This window comes from Heterocephalus glaber, unplaced genomic scaffold, assembly GCF_053883595.1.
Source record: "Heterocephalus glaber isolate CG9 unplaced genomic scaffold, H.glaber_assembly_v1.0 deba00001466, whole genome shotgun sequence".
NCBI classification, from domain to species: domain Eukaryota; kingdom Metazoa; phylum Chordata; class Mammalia; order Rodentia; family Bathyergidae; genus Heterocephalus; species Heterocephalus glaber.
In genome coordinates, this window is record NW_028258313.1 from 1,389,218 (window position 1) to 1,413,431 (window position 24,214).

General features: G+C 40.4%; 1 protein-coding gene across 2 annotated transcripts; it reads left to right on the forward strand.

The window, feature by feature from the left end:
• The first annotated feature begins 480 nt into the window (after positions 1–480).
• LOC101699606 (olfactory receptor 2C1-like) lies at positions 481–13,053 on the forward strand. Of its 2 annotated transcripts, XM_087181032.1 has the most exons (4): positions 481–1,147; positions 4,305–4,502; positions 5,034–5,228; positions 8,498–13,053. In XM_087181032.1, the coding sequence occupies exon 4, from the start codon at positions 8,520–8,522 to the stop codon at positions 9,477–9,479; it is 960 nt and encodes a 319-aa protein (XP_087037158.1). In that variant the 5' UTR covers positions 481–1,147; positions 4,305–4,502; positions 5,034–5,228; positions 8,498–8,519; the 3' UTR covers positions 9,480–13,053. The 2 variants fall into 2 exon arrangements, with proteins under 2 accessions (XP_087037158.1, XP_012924695.2); XM_013069241.3 differs by lacking the exon at positions 5,034–5,228.
• The last annotated feature ends 11,161 nt before the right edge of the window (positions 13,054–24,214 follow it).

A 24,214-nucleotide genomic window follows, 5' to 3' on the forward strand; every position in this document is an offset into this window, starting at 1 on the left:
CCCATTTGTTCTTCCCACAGATTTCACTGATGCCTCGCAGAGACCAGGCCCCTCTCCACGTAAAGGAGAACTCTCAGCTTCTCCACACCCTGCCCCTGGACCTGGTCAGGTGTGGGGACCTGTGGCAGAGGGGCAGAAGAGTCTCCTCTGAGGCTCAAGAAAGAGGCTACGGAACATCCTGCCTGGGGGGCTGCACATCACTAGGACATTTGCAGCAGCTCTCTCCAGCTGGGCTTGAGCAGCTCAGCACTGGTCCAAAGGTGTGGAGGTCACTGCAGCCCACAATGGGTTCGAAACCAAGCCAGGCAATGTTATCTTCTCAGTTCACTCTGAGGGTGGAAACAACAGCAACCATGGAATCCGGAACAAAGCCAGGGTTTTGCAATGTGGTAAAATACATTTCAGGAAAATCAGTATTGCAAAACACAGTACTTTATAAAGGTGTCATCAGGTTGCCCACAAGACCAAAGGGCAAATATTTATGCAGCTAAAGAGCTTCCCTTCCCAATTTTCTGCTAAAGTGAGCTGTTTTGTTTAAAACATACTAATTCAAAAAATTAAATATACTGATTCACATGTAATGAGCCGGGAAGTTTGTCTACACTCACGTAAGTAAGGAAACCCTAATATTCATCTGGTCTCAGAAGCTCAGAAAGGTTAAGCCTGTTTAGGACTTGTATAGGAAAGTGCAGAAGATTTAAATTGAGTTTCCACTGTGGCTGCATCAGGCTGCCCTTAAGCCCAACATTTGAAAGAAGCATGAGAACAACAAGCTGTGGACTTAGAGTCCATGTCAATCCTGGAAATGACAATTTTATTTAATCACCATCTGGACTTCAGCTCTCTCAGACAGATGCCTCAGAGCAAGATGATTCCCAAGAATCATAAGAGAGAAGCACAAATCCCTCTGGGCCTCTCCTTTCTACAGTCTCAGCCCTGGAGCTAATTACGTGCTGGAGCAGCTCAGGTCTCAGAGCATCCAGCCAGCAATCTCAGGAGGCCTCCACTCAACAAATCCCCTCTCCTGGCTGGATTCAGGTGACTGCACCTCTCTGTGGATGGAACCCTACATCCTGGAAGGAAGCTGCCTCCCTGACCCAGGACCCAGCCTTCCCACTGCTGGCTTCCCGCTCTCTTCACAGTCAAGGTAATGGGGGAGGGGACCCAGTTATTCACGAGCACGAGTCCTGAGCCTCCTTCCTCCTCAAGTTGTGAAGGAGATTCTCGCACTTAGCCAATGAGGGTGGTTCAATCTAGACACTAAATGAGTGCTTTGAGGAGAGAATTTTTAAACCTGGTGATGTCCTTCCCTCTGTTATCTTATCTATCAGGTTTCCAACCCTAGAAAAGATTAAGTCTGAGAAGACGTAGATGACCTTGGAAGTTGCTGGCACTGGAAAGGTGGCAGCACAACAATCCCCAGTGGTGAAACAGGGAACCAAACCATCCCTGCACACTGAGGGCCTGGTAAGGAGCAAGCATTGCACCAGGGTTAGATGAAAATCAGCAAGAAAAAAAACATTAAAAAATCTGTCATTCCATGTCTTACATGATACTGGAAACCAGGGGCTGAAGATAAAATAAAATTTCCGTAAAGTCTAGAGCATTGGACAGAAATTGGGAAAGGAATAAGATGTTTCCATGGCAAATGAGAGAAACATCATCCGCAGCCGAACTGAATCAGCTCCACGTGTGGCTGAGCTGTGAGGAGGTGGACAGGAGCGGCCAGCGTGGGCATCTCAGTGGGGCTGCAGAGGGAGAAGGAGCTTGGATGAGGCTGTGGAAGTATGTGAGCCGCCCCACTTGAGTAACGCCACTTGTATGTTTAAACAATCACTAAGAGACTGCCACAGGGAGCACATGAGCAGGAGAGGCAAACTTAAAGGTCACAAGATGGAAAAGCTGGCAGCTCTGATTTGATCTCTACACTTTACATACATGTGTGAAGTAACCACACAAGGCCATGCAAGTAGGAAAACATTCTAAATTAATAATAATTATGGAGATGGTTTTTTGTTTACTTGTATTTATTGGTGGTGGGGCTTGATACCCTGGCCTTGTGCATAGTGGAGAAATCCTGTAGCACAGAAGTACATCCTCAGCATTATACAAATTTTTGGAACTTAAGCATACATCAAACTCAAAGCTCTCAGTGGCAGAAGGAGAGGCAAGAGTGGCTGCAGTGGTGAAAGAATTCAAAGCCACGCGTGAGGTAGAGAGGGGAGGCCATGGAAGAGGAGGAGCCAGCTCTGGTGCAGGTTGTGCACAAGTCACGTCCCCCTGCAGGCCAGCGGAGGAGAGGAGGAGCCCTGTGCAGGGGTCCAGGCCTGCAGGGGGAGCAGGCAGAGGAGAGGATGAGGTCGGAGAGAGAACACACGGGAAGATGAAGGGGCCACATCGGGGCCTGAGTGTAAAGTGGGGGCTTCCAGGGTCCCTCTGAGCTTTTTTTTTTTTTTGCTTAAATTCTTTTATTGGCACATTTTAGGTATACAATACATTTACATTTATCATTGGGTGCTTGTACCTGTACATGATGGATCTTGGTTCTTATTTTTTCCCCATTACCTGTGTGCCCTTCACCCCCTCCACCCTTCCCTATTTACATAGACTTTGTTTCCATTTTTTTTCTTTTCTCATAATTTTTCCTTTCCCTTCTTTCCTTTCCCCTTCCCCTCCCACTTCCCCTACCCCTTTGGACCTTTTCTTCCTATTTCAAATTATCAATTATTAATTTTAATCATTTTAATCCTTATTTCTGGGGATCACTTGAGCAGGTGAGCATGAGGACTGGATTGGGTTCAGCGCCTCTGGACACAGAACTGTCCCAGGGATAACAAGTCTGACATTATGGCAAGGGAAGCCTGTGAAGTGTTTTTCATTCCTGAGTTTCCTGAATAGTTTTGTGCTATTCCCAAATATTGGCAACTCAAATAATCAAATTTTTCCAATGGTATTTTGCAAGAAGAAAGTTCTTTTTAAAACAAAATTTTTCTTTCTATGTCCCCAAATTTACCCATTTGTCCCAAATGACAGGATTTCCTCTCTTTTTAAGACTGAATAATATTATATTGTATATACATACCACATTTTTGTGTCCTTTTTTATACTGATGAACACAGGTAAATTCTCTATCCTGCTTTTTTGAATAATGCTGAAATGAAGGGCAGACGATTCCTCAACATGCTGATTTTTGTTTCTCTTGGTTATATACTCAGAAGTGGGAGTGACTGGTGCTGTGGTAGGCAGTTACAGTCTAATTCATTCTGTTGTCCATATGGCTGCATAAATATGCAACCCCACCAACAGCATACCTGGGTTCCCTTTCCTCCTCATTCCTTCCAACATTTGTTCTCTTTGTCTTTCTATATCAGCCATTCTAACAGCGGTGAGGTGAGAGACAACTACCACAAGGTCTCACTCAAATTTAGAATCTCTCAAAGTGAATCTTTTTGAAGTAGACAGTAGGACAGTGATTGCCAGGTTTGGACACTTAAGGAGGGGCAGGGTTGAGAGGTGGTGGCCGACGGACACTAATGTACAGCTAGAGGGGAGGAAAAGTCAAGAGCTTTGTTTTGGGATTTTGAAAATGCTAAGCACATGGATATTAAATATTATGACCACAAAAATATTACTGTGTGGGTAGTGCACATTATAGAATTAGCTATATCAGCCACTCCACCATGCACATGTTCCTCAGAACATCACATTTTACATGATGTACAAATAGATCTGTCAACTTTTGAAAATATGTAACAGATATTTATCCAAAACTGAGTCTGCATAGGTCTTTTATGTATGTTGTTGCTGAAAAAATTTGGAGTCTATTTCCCTGTCCTCCAGTGTGTGCCCATGTACTGAATTTGATGTCCACAAAACAGCATCTCTGCCAACAATTCCACGTCCTCCAAGGAGTTGCTGGGTACCAATCTTCAGAGTCCAGCTGAACCCCCGTCACCTCAGTGCACCCATTTATCATGTGCTTGTCAAATGATGTCTAAACAAACGGAGGCATGCAGAACGCCGATGTGATTCGGCGGTGCCGAGGGCTTGGTTTCAGACATACTGCATGCTCTGGACAGCATTGCTATCAAGAGACCCAAGGTGTAGCTTATCTCAATATCCCCCTTTGTTCTACTTGCTTTAAGTATGAGATCAAACAAAGCCTTTACCATCCTGTCACAGGCTTAATCTCAGTACCGATCCCCTCTGCTGTGAGGAGGGGTTGCATGTCCTGGTGACTGTCAGGTCTCTCTTGTGCATGGCCCAGGGTCTTTGCTCCACCATCTTCTGCATTCACTATGCAGGTGTGCTTCCTTCACCCTGACTGATCAACTGCAAATTGCATGTGAGCTGTGACAACCCTCCGTCTAGAGAGGAAGAGAGAGAGGATCGCTCGGGAGCTCACTAAGCACAGCAGGGCCCTTGCACTGGGCTGTAGGAAGCAGTATTTGGGCCATCACAGTACAGCTTCTCTCCAGCCACATTGATTCTCACGTGCTATGGTGAGTTGTCATGGTTTTTTGTTTGTTATTTTGTTTAATATTTCTGGGAAAATAATTGTAGAATGAGCAAGTCGCCCGTTTCAGTTGACTACTCTTCATATACGTGCTGATACTCCACTGAGTCTCCTCCAAATCCTAACAGTGAGCATGATTTCTTGCATTTCAGTGCAAGAGGCCAAAGATCAGGGTGCAGATACTGCCTGCCCTCAACACCGGGGCTCACTGTGTCTGCCAACCGAACATTCAGAGAGTGTTACTCTGGATGTAAACACAGGGTGCATGGTCCTACTCCAGATGTCCAGCTACAAACAGAGTCCACAACAAATATCCACTCCTCACTCTCCAAATAAGGCCCCATTTTCTCTTGGGTTCGAATTGACCTGCATTTGCTATGACTCACCCCACTCTCACGAACATTTTGTTCAGTGCTGTTCTCTACTTTCCCCTTCAATTATCACAAAATTTCTTTCTTTCTGAAACTTTGGGTAATATTTGCCCCTCATGTCTGCTGATACTTTTCTGACTCTGCAGAATGCTTGGCTAAAGATCTGCAAGCTGATCAACTATGTTTCTGTAACATCCATGAATCTAAACAATTTGCCATGGATCATCTCAGGGTATTTTTTCCTGGTGGCTTGGTAACATATCCCAGAAAAGCTGCTTCGGAGACCACTTTCCTGAATACAACGATGGTGTTTAGTCATGATACTATAACTCTTTTTAAAGGTAAAGTAAATAACATTGTTCATAACATTTTATAAAATTTCAACTCATTTTTTTTCATTCTTCATGTAATTATGTTTCCAATCTCATAGCATGTTTTTTAAACTAGTTCATGCATATTCCTCCCAATCGTGAGATAAAATGTGTTCTTTGAAGTGGTGCATATATGAAAATATTTGCTCTCTATGGAACTTTATGATGAAAAGTTATTGTAAAAATGAGATGAAAATGACAGAAGTACATTTAAGGGAAAGAGAGACAGCATAGTGATATCTTAGACTGTTTGTGCTCCATAAAAAAACTACCACAGGCTGAATGATGTACAAAAACCCAGAAATTTATACTGAATAGGATGGTGAATATCAGAGAAACAGCAGGAGACAGGGTTGCTCTCCAGTATGTGGATGGTTGGAGCCCTTGTGCACTGCTGGAGGAAGGAAAATAGCACAGCAGATGGGAGAGAAATGTGGCTGTTCTGCAGAGACTTGGACACAGCGTTACTGTAGGGTACAGAAAGGTCACTTCTGAGTCTGCACCCAAAGAAATGGAAACCAGGATCTCTAAGAGGTATTGGACACCAATGTGCATAGCAGCATCAAGCACAGTAGCAGAACAATAAAAACAATGTGTGCATCAATTGAGAGATGAATGTAAACATAATTTTACATATATACAATCTGAGTCAAAAACTAGAAAATGTTAATATATGCTTCGGTACACATGAAATTTAAGGTCATAATATAAGGTAAATAAACTAACCACATAAATGAATGCTCCTTGGATGTAATTCGGGTGATGAAGGTCACTTGTCAGGAAACAAAGGAGATATTGCATAGGTACAGATTGAGTTTGCAAGAGGAAAATATTCAGAAAATAGATGATGGTGATGGTTTTAAGATATTATCAAGGTACTTTTTAAAAATTTTATTTTATTGGTACATTTTAGGTGTACAATATAATGGCATTCATCCTTGGAAATATGCACCTTTGTATAATCTCTAATGGTTTTTATTTTCCCCTTCCCCTGCCCTCCCTTCAACCCCTCCATCCCTCCCTATTTACAAAGACTTTGTTTCCATTTTTCCATTTTCTCCTATTAATCCCATTCCCTTCTTTCCTTTCCCCTACCCCTCCCACTTCCTTCCCCTTTGCCCCTTTTCTTCCTATTTCACATTATCTATTGTATGTTTTACTCTTCATTTACACTCTCAGTTTCTCACACTAGAGAAACTATTTGATATTTACACATGTGTGTCCTATTTATTTCACTTAAGAGCATGGCCTCAATGTGCATAAATTAAGCTATAAATGTCTCTAATCCTTCATTTCTTATGGCTGAGTAATACTCCATTTTATTTTTTAAAAACAAATTTTCTTTATCCAGTCTCCAGTTGATGGACACTTGGGCTGTTTCCACATTTTGGCTATTACAAACTGTGCTGCTATGAACATGGGCACACATATATCACTGTGATATGATTCTCTTACTTCTTTGGGGAAGAGCCCCAGCAGTGGAATAGTGAGGTCAAATGGGACTTCCAGTCCTAGTTCTTTAGGGTATCTCCATACTGATTTCCACAGTGGTTGCACCAGTCTACACTCCCACCAGCAGTGGAGCAGGGTTCCTCTTTCCCCACAGCCCCACCAGCATTTGTTATTGGTTGATTTCATGACAGCAGCCATTCTTTCTGGGGTGAGGCGGAATCTCAGAATTGTTTTCATTTACATCTCTCAAATGACCAGTGATGTTGAACATTTTTTCATATCTTTATTTACTATTTCTACTTCTTTGTCTAAGAATTGTCTCTTTGTTTCAGATGCCCATTTTCAGATTGGGTCTTTAAATCTGGGAGGTCTGATTTTTTTAAGTTCTTCATAGATTCTAGATAGTAGACCTTTGTCTGAGGGACAGCAGGTGAAAATTTTTTCCCATATTGTAGGTTGTCTCTTCACTCTGTTGGTACAGAAGCTTCACTCTTCTGTACAGAAGCTTTTTAGTAAGAAGAGATCCCACTTGTTGATTGTTTGTGCTAGTTCACAGGCAACTGAGGTTTGGTTCATAAAATCTTTTCCTACACCGATGTCTTCAAGACTTCTGCCTAACCTCTGGTGCAGCCGGTTCAATGTTTCTGTTTTAATATTTAGATCTTTAATCCATTTCAATTTCAGTTTAGTGCATGGTGAGAGATATGGGTCTAGTTTTAATCATTGGCAAGTTGAAACCCAAATTTTCCAGTACCATTTATTAAAGAGGCTATCTTTCCTCCAGTGAGGGTGTTTAGCTCCTTTGTCAAAGATAAGATGGCTGAGTGTGTCTGGCATTGTTTCTGCATCTTCTAATCTGTTCCACTGGTCGTCAGGTCTGTTTCTTTGCCAGTACCATGCTGTTTTTATCACAGTAGCTTTGTAGTGTAGGTTCAAGTTGGGGGTTGTAATACCCCCTGCCATATCTCTGTTACCTAGAATTGCTTTTGCTGGGTCTCTTCTTGTTCCCAATGAATTTTTGGATTATTTTCTCAAGGTCAGTGAAATATGCTGCTGGGATCTCAATTGGGAATCTATATCGCAGTTTTGGAAGTATGGCCATTTTCACTATATTGATCCTTCCTACCCAGGAGCAGGGGATGTCTTTCCATTTTCTGATATTGTCTTCAATCTCTCTTTTCAGAGTGCTATAGTTTTCAGAGAAGAGGTCTTTGATTTCTTTTGTTAGGTTGATTCCTAGGTATTTCAGCTCTTTGGATGCTATTGTGAAAGGAATTATTTGCCCTATTTCTCTCTCAGTGAGTCTGTCATTTGTGTAGAGGAAAGCTATTGATTTTTGTGTGTTGACCTTGTATCCAGCTACTTGACTGAATTTGGTTATTAAGTCTAGAAGACTTTTGGTGGAGTTCTTGGGGTCTTCTGTATAGAAGATCGTGTCATCTGCAAATAATGACAATTTGACTTCTTCATTTCCTATCTTTATTCCTTTTATTTCTTTCTCAATTTCCCATTATCAATGTACTTAATACTACTGAGCTGCATGTTTAAAAATTTTTGAGTGGATAAATTTTATGTCATCATAAGAAAAATTTGGAACAAAAGAAAAGAGAAAATGTTGCCTCAGATAAAGTTTATTTGATGCCCTCTTTAAGGAAGAAAATGTTCATAGGGTATGAAGCTGCATGTAAAACTATTAAACATTGTAACATATACTAATAAAAAAGGAAAAGGGGAAAAGACATAGAAAAGCCATATTTATTTTCAAAAAACTGTCTCTTTACTTCCAGCCATATATTAAAGACAGATGCCATGGAAAGGGAAAACATGAGTTTTCCCAACACTTTTGTCCTGCTGGGCTTCTCAGAGTTTCCGTGGCTGGAGAGGCCCCTCTCTGCAGTGGTCCTCCTCTCCTACCTCCTCACCCTGGTGGGGAACAGCTCCATCATCCTCCTCTCCCTGGTGGACCCCAGACTCCAGACACCCATGTACTTCTTCCTGGACAACCTCTCTCTGCTGGACCTTGGTCTCACCAGCACCACTGTGCCCCAGCTGCTGGCCAACCTGTGGGGGCTAGACAAGGCAATTGCTGCCTGGGGCTGCATCACACAGGCCTATATTTTCAGCTGGATGGGCACCACTGAATGCATCCTACTGGCCATGATGGCTATTGATCGCTATGTGGCCATCTGCCGGCCCCTCCAGTACACTCTCATCATGCGTTCCTGGGTTTATGTGAGGATGGCAGCTGCCTCCTGGTCTGGTGGCCTGGCCAGTTCTCTGCTCCAAGCCACAATGACCCTCCAGCTCCCCCTCTGTGGGCAGCACACCCTGGACCACTTCTTCTGTGAGGTGCCTGTGCTCATCGAGCTGGCCTGTGGGGACACCACTGCTAATGTCCTAGCCCTGACTGTACTAGACATCTCCTTTGGAATGATGCCCGCCCTGCTGGTGGTCATCTCCTACACCTTCATTGCCAGGGCTATACTGAAACTGCCTTCAGCTGAAGGAAGGCACAAGGCACTCAGCACCTGCAGTTCCCACTTGGTGGTGGTCACCATGTACTTTGGACCAGGCCTCTCCATGTACCTCTGTCCACCAGCTGAGAGTTCCCAGGCCAAGTTCTTGTCCTTCTTCTACTGCATCATCACCCCAGTGCTCAACCCACTTATCTACACCCTGAGAAACAAGGATGTGCAGACAGCATGGAAGAAGATCCTGCAATCCCAGGGTCTGGTGATGGCTTGGAAAGCCAGGTCTCTGCCTGTCTAAGCAATTACATACATACGTTGATGAACACAGGCATATTATGTCTACTTTTCCAAGTAAGCATCTATGAATTCCCCCTAAGTGTCCCCACTTCTCAAGGTCAACCACGTTACTAATTATAAAGTAAAACTCTTTGGAGTGAAATGTTCTATTTTCTTCAGTCTTACAGATGCCACAATCCTTTATGTAACCCTTCCAGAAATGTCAGGCCTCCATTAACAGAATAAGCAGCATGGTCCATACATTTTCAGGCTTGTGAGAAACACCATGTGTTACATTTTTTCTGTCTTTCTTTCACTTCTTTCTCTTTGTCACAATTATTGCTACATACTAATTTTATACAATAATGTGTTTCATTATGACATTTGTCGACATGCCTGTAATATGCTTTGATCATATCCATACTCCTATTCCCCTCTCTAATTCTCCTCTGGAGCTCTTTGCCTTCCCTAATGTCTTTGCTCTTTTATCATGTTATCTTCCCCACATACACATAGCCAGATCCCATATATTGTAGCAATAGAATCATGTCCTCTGCAAACAGGGATAATTTGATGTTTTCATTTCCTCTTTCTATCCCTTTTATTTCTTTCTCTTGTGAAATTACTCAGGCCAAATTTTCCAGTACAATATTGAATAAGAGCTATTGTAATCCAGCATGGACAATGTATCTAAGTGTGTAACTTCATTTAATATAATTTTCTTATGTGTTTAGATATGTGTGGCCTATTGGTCTAGTTGTTAATATGTATATGATAATATATGTTAATATGTATATGATAATTATAAGGGGATACATAAATAAATCAAATTCTAGAAAAAGAAAAGGAGGTGGAAGGAAGTGGAAAAAAGAATTGAGATATGTTACGAATGTGTTCCAATTCCCTGCAATAAATGTAATCATTATGTAATGCAAATATGTACTGATAAAAATTTTAAAACAGTATTGAATAAGAGTGGTAAGATTGGATATCTGTGTCATGTTCCAGAGTTTAGAGGAAATCTTTCAACTCTCCTCCATTCGGTATATTATTAGCTCTGGGTTTGGCAATACAACCTGTATCTCCCCTTATGTCCTGTAGCATTTGTTTTATAACTGTGTGTTCTGGCATTCCATGCATATTAACATGCCATTATTGTTCTTGATGGAATGTTGCCATTATCAATATGCAGTGACCTTAACTGTCTCTTCTGACCGGTTTTGGCTTGAAGTCTGGTTCAACGGATATGAGTGTAGCTACTCCTGCTTGCATATGGAATTCATTTGCTTGGAATGTTATTCCTCATCCTGTCACCCTCAGTCTGTTCATGTGTTTGCCAGGAACCCAAATGTAGCAGGAGACCCCCCCTTGAACAAAGTCAGAGCAGGCTGTAATATGGAGCAAATATTCTTTCCTTAGAATTGGCTACATTGCATTCAGAGCTAGACCAAAGCCAGTGTGACTCACAGGAGCATGTTAAATGGTGCACGGGCTAATACAGTTCCCCCATCAATGGCAGTCACAGAGATCTAAATCCTGATTTGTGACACTGCAGAGCTCTGAAGTGAGATAACACTATGGCCAAGGACCTTTGGCTCCAAGCCACATTCCATTCATAGTGCTACCTTGCCCTTAATTGTTTCAGTATCTCACTAGTTAACCACAACCTACCTTTGGTCTGTTCTGCTCCTTTGCAAGAATGCCTTATCCTCCTTTCCACAAGCCTTGCCTGTGTCAGCTGATATTATCAGATGCCACACACAGCCCCTACCCTATTCTTACACACCACACCTGTGTAATGATAAATACCAACAATCCTAGTTGCTGGTTGTCCTTGCAAGATGCTTGATGTGGCCCATCTCAGTTCCCTACTTTCTGTTTAAGCCTTGTTTCCATGTCTTTCCTTTGCTTTGCATTGTATTGCCTTGTGGGAAAACAAGGCACTCAGCTGGCATCTGCTATAATTGGCACCCAACATGGTTGCTGGTTTGACCAAAAAGTGAAATCGCCTATGTGGGAGAACAGAGGTGGTGTCTAAGGCACTTGGACTTCACAGGATGATTACCAAAGATGCCTGGTGCAGAACAAGTCAGTGCTTTGCTGTGAGTAATTTTTTAACCACTGGGATGAGAATATGGGCAATCTCTTTCAACAGGAGAGCAACATTAAACCCAATTGTTTCATATGCTTTCAAAGCAACCAACATGTACTTTGCCAGTGAGTACTATTATTAAAATGTTACAGGACAGAGTTAAATATAATCCATGGTTTCCCCAAGCTGAAACACCCTAATACTGAATGGGTACATGGGAAGCACCCTTCAAGGCATTCAGCAAAGAGGGAATCCTGTCTCATGACATACTTTCATTACTTGCTCTGTGCTTGAACCATATCAGCCAGCCCAGGGGAAGGTGGCCACACCTGCAGCTGTGGCCACACCCACTCCTTCCAACCCTCAGTTGACTCTTCCAAGTGACGAGCATTTAGTTTCAGTTTTAAAACAACTGCTTGCCAAATTTTATATCACTCACATGGCAGGCTCACCTCTCCCAAAAAGTATAACATCATTACAGGCAAACCTCAGTGCTTCCCATCCAGAAGAGGTTGGGCTGCCTCCCCCTCTACTTGAGTTGCTAGGACCACCATGTGTCTGCAAAGGAAGTGAGGATGAAAGCATGAGGAGAATTACTTGTCATTATCACACCAGGATGTGCAGGTGGGTGCCACAGTCAGACTCAGGAAAAGTCAAACAAAACCTAGGTTAAAAAAACTGGAATGAGAAAATATATGAAAATAAAATGTAGTAAAAACAGCTACAAAAGCTCTGGAGAGCATAGAGCAAAACAGTGAGTAAAATAATCCTGACTTTAAAGACTCCAAGGCCAATACTTACTCAATATTACCAGCCTGAAGATCCCTGCAAAATTCTGAAGCTGCAGTCAGACCTAAAAAGCTGCAACCATGCTCTGCCAGGCATAAAGAGGTTTTGCAAAAAAAATCAAATTACAAATTTTAGCTAATTGATAAATGTACTTTTAGTTTCCAAATGTTTAATTGGTGTGCTTAAAACATTTCATGTACATTACAAATTCTTGCATTATAATTGTACAGATAACTTGCTCTTGAGTGTAACAATCTGAGAATAGAAAAAGAAGAGAAAGGAAAAAAAGGAGATTTTAAAATCCAAAACACCTACAACCAAGTTTGCTATAAAAGGTTTACAATAAGTGAGACAGATGAAAAATATTTAAAAAGCTATAAGTAAAATAAATATTTTTGATATGAAAGAATTTTGTATGATAAAAGTTTTATCTTGTTAGGATAAAAAGACAGATATATTATGAAAAAACTGGAAAGCTTATATATGTTGAGAAAGTGGGAGGAAGTGATTTATCAAAGGAAATAAGTGTGATTGCTTGTTAGTTTCCAGTTTTTTATAGAGATTTATAGTAAATGAGACAAAAGAAAAGGTCATTAACCTAGGGCTCACCTTCAAAATTGTTTTTCAATTACAAATATAAAGGGCTTTTATTCCTTCTAATTCTAATTAGAGGAGATCTCTGTTAATTGAGCTACAAAAAGGTTGGACTAGTCTTATTTACAATTATATACATAAAAAATATAAAGGGTTATTATACTTCAATTTGGCAAAATATATCTGAGTGTACTCTAGCTTTATAGATAAATGGTCTTATATGTGTGTTTGTCTGTCTTCCCAATTTTACAGTTATTTTGTTTAAGCTCAACAATTTTTCCCTTTTTTAATTTTTTTTTAAAATTTGTCTATAATTTAAATTGGCTTATAGATAAATATTATTAAAGTAAAAGTCATGCTTTTACCCCCAGGTTGCTAGCTGATCAAAATGATGTTAAGATTAATTTTAGAAATGCAATGCATATTGTTGGCTGTATTTAATAAATCAGAAAATTTTACTGATTAAAAATAATGTGTGCCCACAAGAACAAGGTCCTAATTTCAATCCCCAGTACCAAAATAATAATAATAATAATAATAATAATAATAATAATAATGTGTTAACTGTTACACTCTGGTTTTTAGAGATTATTTAAAAATATATAAAATAATTAAATGGACACCATGAGCTTTAAAGAGACTGCTAAAAAGGACTCTCTGTGGTCAATAAAGGAGTAAATTCATAAAAATAATTTCCAACCTATGTTCACTAGGGGGACCCCAAGCATTTCCATACCCTTTTAAATGACTTCCCCTAATATATATTGCTAAACATTATTGTGATATATTTATATTGATCATCTTCAAAAGGTTAAATTTTCTGTGGGAAAAACAATAACGTTTTGTTTTTTTACAGATGCTTTTGGTACAAAGCTAGATTAAAAGACAAAAGGTTTCACACGATTGTGATACTTACTATTGCTTATTTCAGGATGTACTAAACATATTCAAGTCTTGTAAATATACAGGTCTTCAGAGATATTGTTTATAGTAATAACCTCTGTTTGATTTAGGTATTTGCCTTGTTCTTATGCTCCAGCTACTTATGATGATGAAAGGTATATTTATAGGTTGATACATTTTCATTAGATGGCATACTATTAAAAGATAACAATTTAAGTGAAAGTGTTTTGCGTTATTTAATATTTTGTGATCAGATAGGTGTTTGACTAAAAGGCTATTTTATACTAAGATGGATATTTAAATGTGATACAAAAATAATGTCACCACAATTGTCATGCTAAAACATCATGTGTGGACTCAGAAGGAAGCTCCCCCACCTCCATCCCAGGCTCCTAGGGCAGAGAAGGTGAGCTAGTCTCAGCACCTGGAAGGAAGCTTCCCATGGCCATCCCAAGCTCCTAGGGCAGAGAAGCTGAGCCAGTCCCAGAACCAAGAAGGAAGCTCCCCTGCTGCCATGCCAAGCTCCTAGGGCAGAGAAGGTGAGCCGCATGGGTGCCAGAAGCACTCCCCCATGGAAATGAGAAAACACATAAACAAGCCTCAAAAACAGACTTCTGGATCACCTAGAGCAACCTCAAAGGGAAAAGAGATGGAACAATCTGATACTCAACCACCTGGACTCTCTGAACTGGCAACAAAAGAGGATCTGGGAAAAATGAAATCAGAAATAATTACTCAGATAACAGCAAAGATTTTGCTCATGGTGCAAGACATGATTAATAAATCTAGAGAGGACACAGATAAAAACAAACAGAGGATCTGAGGAACATGATGGAATCCCAACATAGGAAACAAATGGAATCCATAGAAGAGATACATAGATTTCCAAGAGATTAAAAAATACATCGAAAGTCTGCACAGCAGAATGAACCAATGCGAGGATAGAATTTCACATATAGAAGATAAAATTGCAATTAGTGAGGCAGAAAAGAAAAATTGCTTTAAAATTGTAAGGGAACATGAGAAATCAATCCAGCAGCTGCTAGACGATGCAAAGAAGAATAACATAAGACTGATTGGAGTCAATGAAGAAAGAGGGGAGAGTGCAGATGACATAAAAAAACTGTTCACAGAAGTGATGGCAGAAAACTTCCAAAGCAGGAGAAAAGAACTTGACATACAGATAAGTGAGGCATATAGGACTCCAGCTAACCTTAATCAAAAAAATCTACACATAGGCATATAATAGATAGGATTCCAGAAATCCAACAGAAGAACACAATTCTACAAGCAGTGAGAGAAAAGAAACAAATCACATACAAAGGAAAGCCCATCAGAATCACAGCAGACTTCTCAATGCAAACCCTCAAGGCAAGAAGAGCTTGGAGTGATGAATTTCAAGCCCTAAAGGAAAACAGCCTCCAACCCAGATTGATGTACCCTGCAAAACTGTCTTTCAAAATTGATGGAGAAATAAGATACTTTCATGAGAAAGAGCACCTCAGGAACTTCATGAATACCAAACTGGTACTCCAAAAAATTTTAGACAGTACCCTAGGAAAAGACAATGAAGATCACAACCCCAGGAAACCCAGCAGAATGAATGCATTGAGCGTGACAAATTAAACACAAAGGGGGAGAATCCAACAAAAAGAAAAAGTCATGACAAGGCTTGTAAAACTTTTAACTTCATCTCCCTAATGAATGTATAATTCAATCTTATTATTGTACTGATTAGTATTTTTCTGATTCTAGAGTTGCACACCATTCCTTGTGCTGTACTGGCTATTTATCATCTTCTTATGTCTACATTTTAATTGGGTTGTCTATTAATGAGCTCTAAGAATTCTTTATATATTCTGGTCATAGGTTATATGCATTGTAAATATGGTCTGATTAAGGACTACTTTTCATTTTAATGATGTCATTTAAAGTTCTAAATTTTGATGGAATCTCATTTATCAATTTTTTTCTTTCATACTTCATGTTTTTTGTATCCTAGGTAGTTCTTGCCTACCCTGAATTCATAAATATTTTCCCTTATAATTTCTTCTTAAAGTTTTATACTTTTAGGCTTTCATATTTGGGTTCATAGATCCCTTCAAGTTATTTTCATGTATGGAATTAAAGGGTTGAGGTTAATTTTTTATATATGGATACCAGGTGTTCTAGTGCCGTTTGCTGAAAACACTACCTCTTCCTCGGCTCTTGAATTGAGTTTATATTCTATAAAATGCTAATGTTTAATAATCTTTCAAAACTCAGTGGACAATATATGTGTGGTTCTATTTCTAGATTCTCTATTTTATTCAAATGATCTATATGTCTTTCTTTACACCAACACTGCCTTGATTACTGTAGCTTTAGAAGAAGTCTTAAAATTGGGTGCTAAACATCTTCCAACACTGTTTTTGTTTTTGTTTTTGGCTTTTCTGCATCCTTTGTACTCCTACATAACTTTAAAATTTCAATATGCAGTTCTTCATTTGTAGCAAGTATACACAGACCTGAATTTTTATATATACCTTATGTTTTCTAATCCTGCTAAATTCAAGTACAAGTTCTAGGGGCCCCTAGAGTTTTCTTAGTATTTTCTCTGTAGATGATCATTTCATGTACATGTAAAGATTTTGCTTCTACCTTGCCAATCCTATCCTAATTGTGTCATTTTATTGCCAGACTATTTTGGTTTGGGCCTAGTTTTCAAAGTTTAATGGACAGATGAAGAGTAAGCATATCTGCCCTTGTTCCCCACCTTAAGGAGAGAGCATTGTATCTTCTCCATTCATATAAGGCGTTCTCACTGGAAGTATGGAGTACCTGTCTTTGATCTGTTGAGAAGATTCTGTTCTACTTCTAGTCTCCTGATAGCTTTTACCATGAACAGCTGTGGAATTTAGTCCAATACTCTTTCTCCAACTACTGACAGGATCATATGGCTTTTTCCTTTTCTCTGTTAAAATGATGGCTTTTGGGGGTGGATCTTCCAATGCTGAACCAACACTGCCATCCCTATAACAAAACCACTTTCTACATACTGCCAGATCTGACTTCTAAGAGTTTGTTTTGTTGAACAAATTTCTATCTATGTTCATACATTTTTCTTCTATTATCTTTATCCAGTTTTAGGATTAGCACAATGTTGAGTTCCTAAAATGAGGGGAGAAGTGTTCCTTCTTTTTTCTGCTTTAATTGTTTGATATAATTTATCAGTTAAAATGTTTATGAGCCTGCTGTTGTCATATAGGTAGGTTTTCAAGCTAGGAATATACTTTCTTTAATAGGTGCTATTCAAATTTTATATTTCCTCCAGAGTTAGCTTCATTAACTTGTCTTCCAAGGCACTTCTTAGAAGTTGTCAAATTTATTTCAAAAAAGATTTTTGTAATATGCTTTCTATATCCTTTTAAATTCTGTAAAATCTGTGCTAATGTCTCCTAGATCTTAATATTGTAATTTAAAAAGTGTATAACTGATATTGTGTAACAGGAAGAAAAGGTCTAAAAGAGCAGAGGAATTGGGAGGGGTAGGGGAAGGGAAAAAAAGAAAAGGAAAATATATGAGAAGAGGAAAAAAATAGAAACAAGGTCTTTGCAAATAGGGAAGGGTGGAGGGGGTGAAGGGAGGGCAAGGGAAGGGGGAAAAAATAAGAACCAAGATACTCATGTAATGGTACAAGATCCCAATGATGAATGTAACTGTACTGTATACCTAAAATGTACCAATAAAGTTAATGGGGGAAAAAAATTTTAAAAAAACAAAGAGTGGGTTTTTTGAAAGAATAAATAAAATCAATAAACCTTTAGCCAACCTTATCAAAAAAAGGAAAGAAAAGGTGCAAATCCATGCAATTAAGAATGAAAAAGTTGAAGTCACAACAGATACAACAGAAATCCAGAGGCTCATCAATATCTACTTTGAGAACCTCTACTCCAATAAAATGGAAAACACAGAAGAAATGGGCGGATTCCTGGATACATACGAATTGCCAAATTTAAGTGAAGAAGATATGGAAATTCTAAACACCCCAATTACAATGAGTGAAACTGATAATGTAATAAAAAATTTACCAACAAAGAAAAGCCCAGGTCCTGATGGCTTCACTGCTGAATTCTACAAGACATTTAAAGAAGAACTATCACCATTACTCTTTAAACTCATTGAGGAAATTGAAAGAGAAGCAAGGCTTCCAAATTCATTCCTGGAAGCGTTACTTTGATTCCAAAACCAGGAAAAGACCCAACCCAAAAAGAGAACTACAGGCCAATCTCCCTAATGAACATAGATGCAAAAATCCTCAATAAGATACTGGCAAACAGAGAGTCATCAAGAAGATCATACACCCTGACCAAGTCGGATTTATCCCAGGGATACAAGGATGGTTCAACATCTGTAAGTCAATAAATGTAATACACTCTATTAACAGAGTCAAGGACAAAAACCATATGATCATCTCAATAGAAGCAGAAAAGGCATTTGACAAAATCCAACACCCATTCATGATAAAAACTCCACAGAAAATTGGAATAGAAGGTCTTCATCTCAAGTTAATTAAGGCTATCTATGAAAAACCAACAGCCAACATCATACTAAATGGTCAAAAACTGAAAACTTTCATGCTAAAATCAGGAATGAGACAAGGATGCCCACTATCACCACTCCTGTTCAATATAGTTCTGGAAACAACCACATCAATCAGAAAAGAGAAAGAAATAAAAGGAATAAAGATAGGAAAGCAAGAAGCTAAACTGTCTTTATTTGCTGACGATATGATACTTTACCTAGAAGACCAAAAAAACTCTGCCAAAAGACTTTTTGACTTAATTGACAGATTCAGTAGAGTAGCTGGATACAAGGTCAACACTCAAAAACAATAGCCTTCTTATACACAAATAACAGACTCACTGAGAGAGAAGTTAGGAAAACAATTCCTTTTACAATAGCATCCAAAAAAATGAAATACCTAGGAATCAATCTAACAAAGGAAGCAAAAGACCTCTACACTGAAAACTATAGCACTCTGAAAAAGGAGATTGAGGAGGATATAAGAAAATGGAAAGACATCCCTTGCTCCTGGGTAGGAAGAACCAATATAGTGAAAATGGCCATACTTCCAAAACTACTATATAGATTCAATGCAATGCCAATTGAAATTCCAACAGTATACTTCACGGAACTAGAGAAAACAATTGAAAAATTCATTTGGAACCAGTAGAGACCTAGAATAGCAAAAGCAATTCTAAGTAACAGAGACATGGCACAGGGTACCACAATCCCCAACTTGAAACTATACTACAAAGCTACTGTGATAAAAACAGCATGGTACTGGCAAAAGAACAGACCTGAGGATTAATGGAATAGATTAGAAGATGCAGAAGCAACTCCAGACATACTCAGCTACCTCATCTTTGACAAAGGAGCCAACCACCATCATTGGAGGAAAGATCGCCTATTTAATAAATGGTGTTGGAAAAACTGGATTTCAACCTGACATAGATTAAAACTAGACCCATACCTATCACTGTGCTCTAAACTAAGATCAAAGTGGATTCAAGATCTAAATATTAAGACAGAAACACTAAACTTGCTGGAAGATAAGTTAGGTAGAACTCTTGATGACATTGGTACAGGAAAAGACTTTATGAACAAATCCTCAATAGCACGGGAGCTAGCACAAAGAATCAACCACTGGGATCTCATCATATTAAAAAGCTTCTGCACTGCACGAGAAACTACCAACAGAGCTAAGAGACAACCTACAATGTGGGAAAAAAATTTTTAACAGGTGTACCTCAGACAAAGGTCTAATATTGAGAATATATGAAGAATTGAAAAAAATCAGGCCCCCAAATTCAAAGACCCAATTCAAAAATGGGCATCTGAGATGAACAGACATTTCTCAGACAAAGAAGTAAAAACAGCAAATAAGTATATGAAAAAATGTTCGACATCACTGGTTATTCGAGAGATGCAGATGAAAACAACACTGAGATTCCACCTCACTCCACAAAGAATGTCTGCTATCAAGAAATCAACCAATAACAAATGCTGGCAGGGTTGTGGAGAGAAAGGAACCCTTCTCCATTGTTGGTGGGAGTGCAGACTGGTGCAACCACTGTGAAAATCTTTATGGAGATACCTCAAAGAACTGGGACTACAGTTTCCATTTGACCCAGCTATTCCCCTGCTGGGTATCTTCCCCAAATAATTGAAAGAATCATACCACAGCGATATAGGTGCACCTATGTTTATAGTGGCACAGTTTGTAATAGCTAAAGCTTGGAAACAGCCCAAGTGCCCATCAATTGGAAACTGGATAAAGAAGATGTGGTGTTTTTAATAAAATGGAGTACTACTCAGCCATAAAGAATGAGAAACTAGAGGCATTTATAGCTAAATGGATGCATATTGAGGCCATACTCTTAAGTAAAATAAATAGGACACACATGTGTAAATACCGAATAGTTTCTCTAGTGTGAGAAACTGAAAGTGTAAATAAGGATGAAAATGATTAAAATGAATAATTGATAATTTGAAATAGGAAACGGTCCAAAGGTGGAGGTGTGGTGGGAGGGGAAGGGAAAAGGGAAGAAAGGAAAGGAAAAATGATAAGAAAAGAAACAAAAATGTAAACAAAATCTATGTAAATAGGGAAGGGTGGTGAGGGTGAAGGGTGCACAGGTAATGGGAGAAAAAATAAGAACCAAGATACATCATGTACAGGTACAAGCACCCAATGATAAATGTAAATGTATTGTATACATGAAATGTACCAATAAATATATTTTTTAAAAGTGCTCCTCCATGTGCTACAGAAGTGTTGTGTTTCCACGTAAAGTGTACTGCTTCAGATGTGATTAACTGTGAAACTTTTAGATGAAAATTCCCCTGCAGTGGCATCAGTCTGCACTATGCACAATCTCTCATAGAGAGCCATGGGACCAGCGCAAGGTGGCTAAGACTCCATGTGCATCCATCTCTATGGGAAGCATACTGTCTCAGGGTCCTGTCATCATCTCACACAGGCGAGGTGATTCTATAGACAAACAAAACAGAAGAGGGGATTCCCTGTAGTGCTCATCTCTACACCAGAGGCCCTGAGTTAATGGTCTCCCTGCACTAGCTCAGGTCTCAGAGGAGCTGAGCCAGGCGACCTCAGGAGCTGCTACTCATCACTCTCTCTCTCTCTCTCTCTCTCTCTCTCTCTCTCTCTCTCTCTCTCTCTCTCTCTCTCTCTCTCTCTCTGTCCTGCCTGGATTCTGATCACACCCACCTTGCTCTTATGAAACCCCAAGATCTGAAGAGAACCTGCCTCACTAGAGCCAGCCCAACTCTCTACCCCTGGCCTCTCATTCGTGGGTCTATTCCTCCTTCATTTCAAGGTGAGTGAGTGGAGTCCGGGTTGTCCCTGAGTAGCTTGCTAACCTCCTTCTCCTCCAGTGAGTCTCACAGAAGCAGAGCAAACGTTCTTTCACTTACCTGATGAGCCTGGGCTCTTCTGGGTAATGGGGCTAAATTCAAAACAACCACAATGAACTTATTAAGGAAATAATCACTAATAACATAATTGCAATTCCAAACATACTATCAACACACAGATTTTCATGTCCAAGAAGAGATGAAGACAGAAAAACTGAATACATTTTCAAAATGAGTTGTAAAAGAAACACCAGTAGCAAAGGACACCACAAGGAGATAAAATAAAACAAACCAGCAAACACTACTCCTCTCGTACACATGAAGCATTGCTCTGGATGTGAGGTAACAGAGCAATGCAGGATGGAAAACTTGTCACCCTGTGCTCTAAGTGATGACAAAGGCAAACAACTTGAGAACAGCTAAATTTTCAATGAGTTTAGAGTGTTGGATAAAATTGAGGAGAAAAATAGAACAAAGCCTGTGTGACTAGTGGAAGAAATATCATTATGAAGAGTGTTAATTTATGCATTTATTACATAATTGTTAGAGACGAAACAAAGTGCTAGGAAGGCAGGAAAACAAACTCAGGTTGAAATCCCAAGGTGCTCACAGGCAGAAAGGCAGTGGAGAGAGTGACCGCTATGGTGCAGGAATTCACAGTCACTCCTGGCGGCAGAGAGGGCAGGCCTGGGAGGATTCACACAGGAGCCCGTGCGGGTGCAGGGGTCACAGGAGTCGCGCATTCCAAGGGGCAGCTGGGAGGCAGGGAGAGAAGCCAGCTGCGCAAGGGGCCAGGGGGAGGTGAAAGCAACCAGTGGAGATGGCGTTGGGTAGGAAAAGCATGGGGCTGCATAGTGTCACATCCGCGGTGGGCCTGGCTGTGACATGGGAGTTTGGAGGGTCCCTATGGACTTTTAAATGAGGACTGAGATTTCTGAGCATCCTCCTAAAAGGCTATCATGGGGAACGGGCTGGTGCACATCTTTGGAGACAGAACCGTCCCAGTGATAACAAGCCTGACACGATGGAGCAAGGTAAGCCAGTGAAGGACTTCATTCAGTCCTGAATTTCATGAAGAAGTTTACTATTCCCCAAAGATCCTGAATCAACTAAACCAAATTTGTCCAGTGGTGTTTTTCAACAGAGAACGTTCTTTCCAACAAAATTTGTCTTTCCATGTCTGGCTAGTCTCACATAAGGTAATGGCTCCCAGGTTTACCCACCTGTCCCAGTGCAGGATTTTCTCTTCTGCTGATTACTGTGCTATTGTTCCTACACACCACATCTGCACCCATTCTGCCACTGACAAACACTTGGGTCAGTTCTCAGCCCTCTCTATTTTGAATAATGCTGCAGTGATGTGCAGACAATTCCTCTACACCCTGCCTCATGTCCTCAGTTATGTTGTTCACAGGGGAAATGACTGATCCCACAGTAGGCAGTTAGAGTTTAACACATGTTGTTTTCCACAGTAGCTGTACTGATGCACACCCCATGTACCTGGGTTCCCTCCCCACAGCCCTGGCCACATTTATTATCTGTCTTTTCTACATCAGTCACTCCAACATCTGGGATGGGAGAGACAAATACACAGGGTCTCACTTGAATTTGGAATTTGAAAAGGCTGATAGCATTGAGGCAGAGAGTAGAGTGGTGGGTATCAAAGGCAGGCAGTGGTAGAGAGGTAGCATTGAGAGATGGTGGCCCAAAAGGTGACAGCAAACTACAGCCAGAAAAGAGGAAAAGCCAAGGACTCTATTTTTGTTTTTTGGTTTTTGGTTTTTGTTTTCTGGGGGTTTTTTGGTACCAGGGATCGAACTCGGGTCCTTGTGCTTTCGAGGCAGGCGCTGGAACTACTGAACTAAATCCTCGGCCCAAGGACTCTATTTTTGATTAGTCACAAGATAATATACACATGTTTTATATAATACACAAATATAGTTGTCAACTTAAGTAAATAAATAACCCTGATAATATATACATTTATTTATATAAAAAATACTTCCATGGGTTTTCATCTAAGTTCCTACTGAAAATATTTTAGAGTCAGGTGGTGGAACCACTGAGCTAAATCCCCGGCCCTAGAGTATGTTTTCCTGTCCTGCACATGAGGCCCCATGTAAGGAAGACAGTGTCCATGCCTCTCCCAACAGTCCAAAAGCACATTTCCAGGCACGAGTCAACAACTTCTCCTGCAGCGCAGTGCAACTGCTTAAAATCCACCTGTAAATGTTGTACAAACCAACAAATATGAACACAGAGAGACATACATGTGTCAGAGACAATTTCACAGCATACAATGAATATATTCTTCAGCTTCGCATAATCTGGACAAATCCCCTCTCCTGTGAGGAGCAGGTACATGTGAAGCAGAGTGTTCCCTCACTGTCCTCTCTGACACCACACAGCCTGAGGGTGCTGTCCCTGCAGCTCTGCCTCCTGCATATTGGGCAGTCCTTAGGGAGGCAGTGAGGAGGAGACAGACCCTGGCCTCAGGGAACCCTGGCTCTGTCCTGCTGACACTCTGCTCTCCTGTGCATGGCCCAGGGGCTCTGCTCCACCTTCCTCTGCTCTGGCCTCACTGGTGTGCATTCCTTACCCCACTGACCAAGTGCAAACTGTGTGTGCGACATGCCCACCCTTGGCCTAGAGATGAGGAGAGGGAGGCGCTCTTGGAAGCTCACTAAGGCATGCAGGCTCCTCATGTGTTGAAGACCAGAAAGCCACAAGTTGGCCACGGTTACACAGCCTCTCTCCTCCCACATTGACTCTTGTGTACTATTATGGGTCATGCTTTCCTGTTAGTCTTTTATTGCTTACAAGGAAATTCATGTTGAGAATGTGGAAGTCACAACTGCCCACATGCCTTCTGTTCCCATCCATGCTGTCAGTCCACTGAGTCTTCTCCAACCTATGGTGAGTGTGATTTCTTGCCCTTTTGTGCAAGAAGACTGAGAATC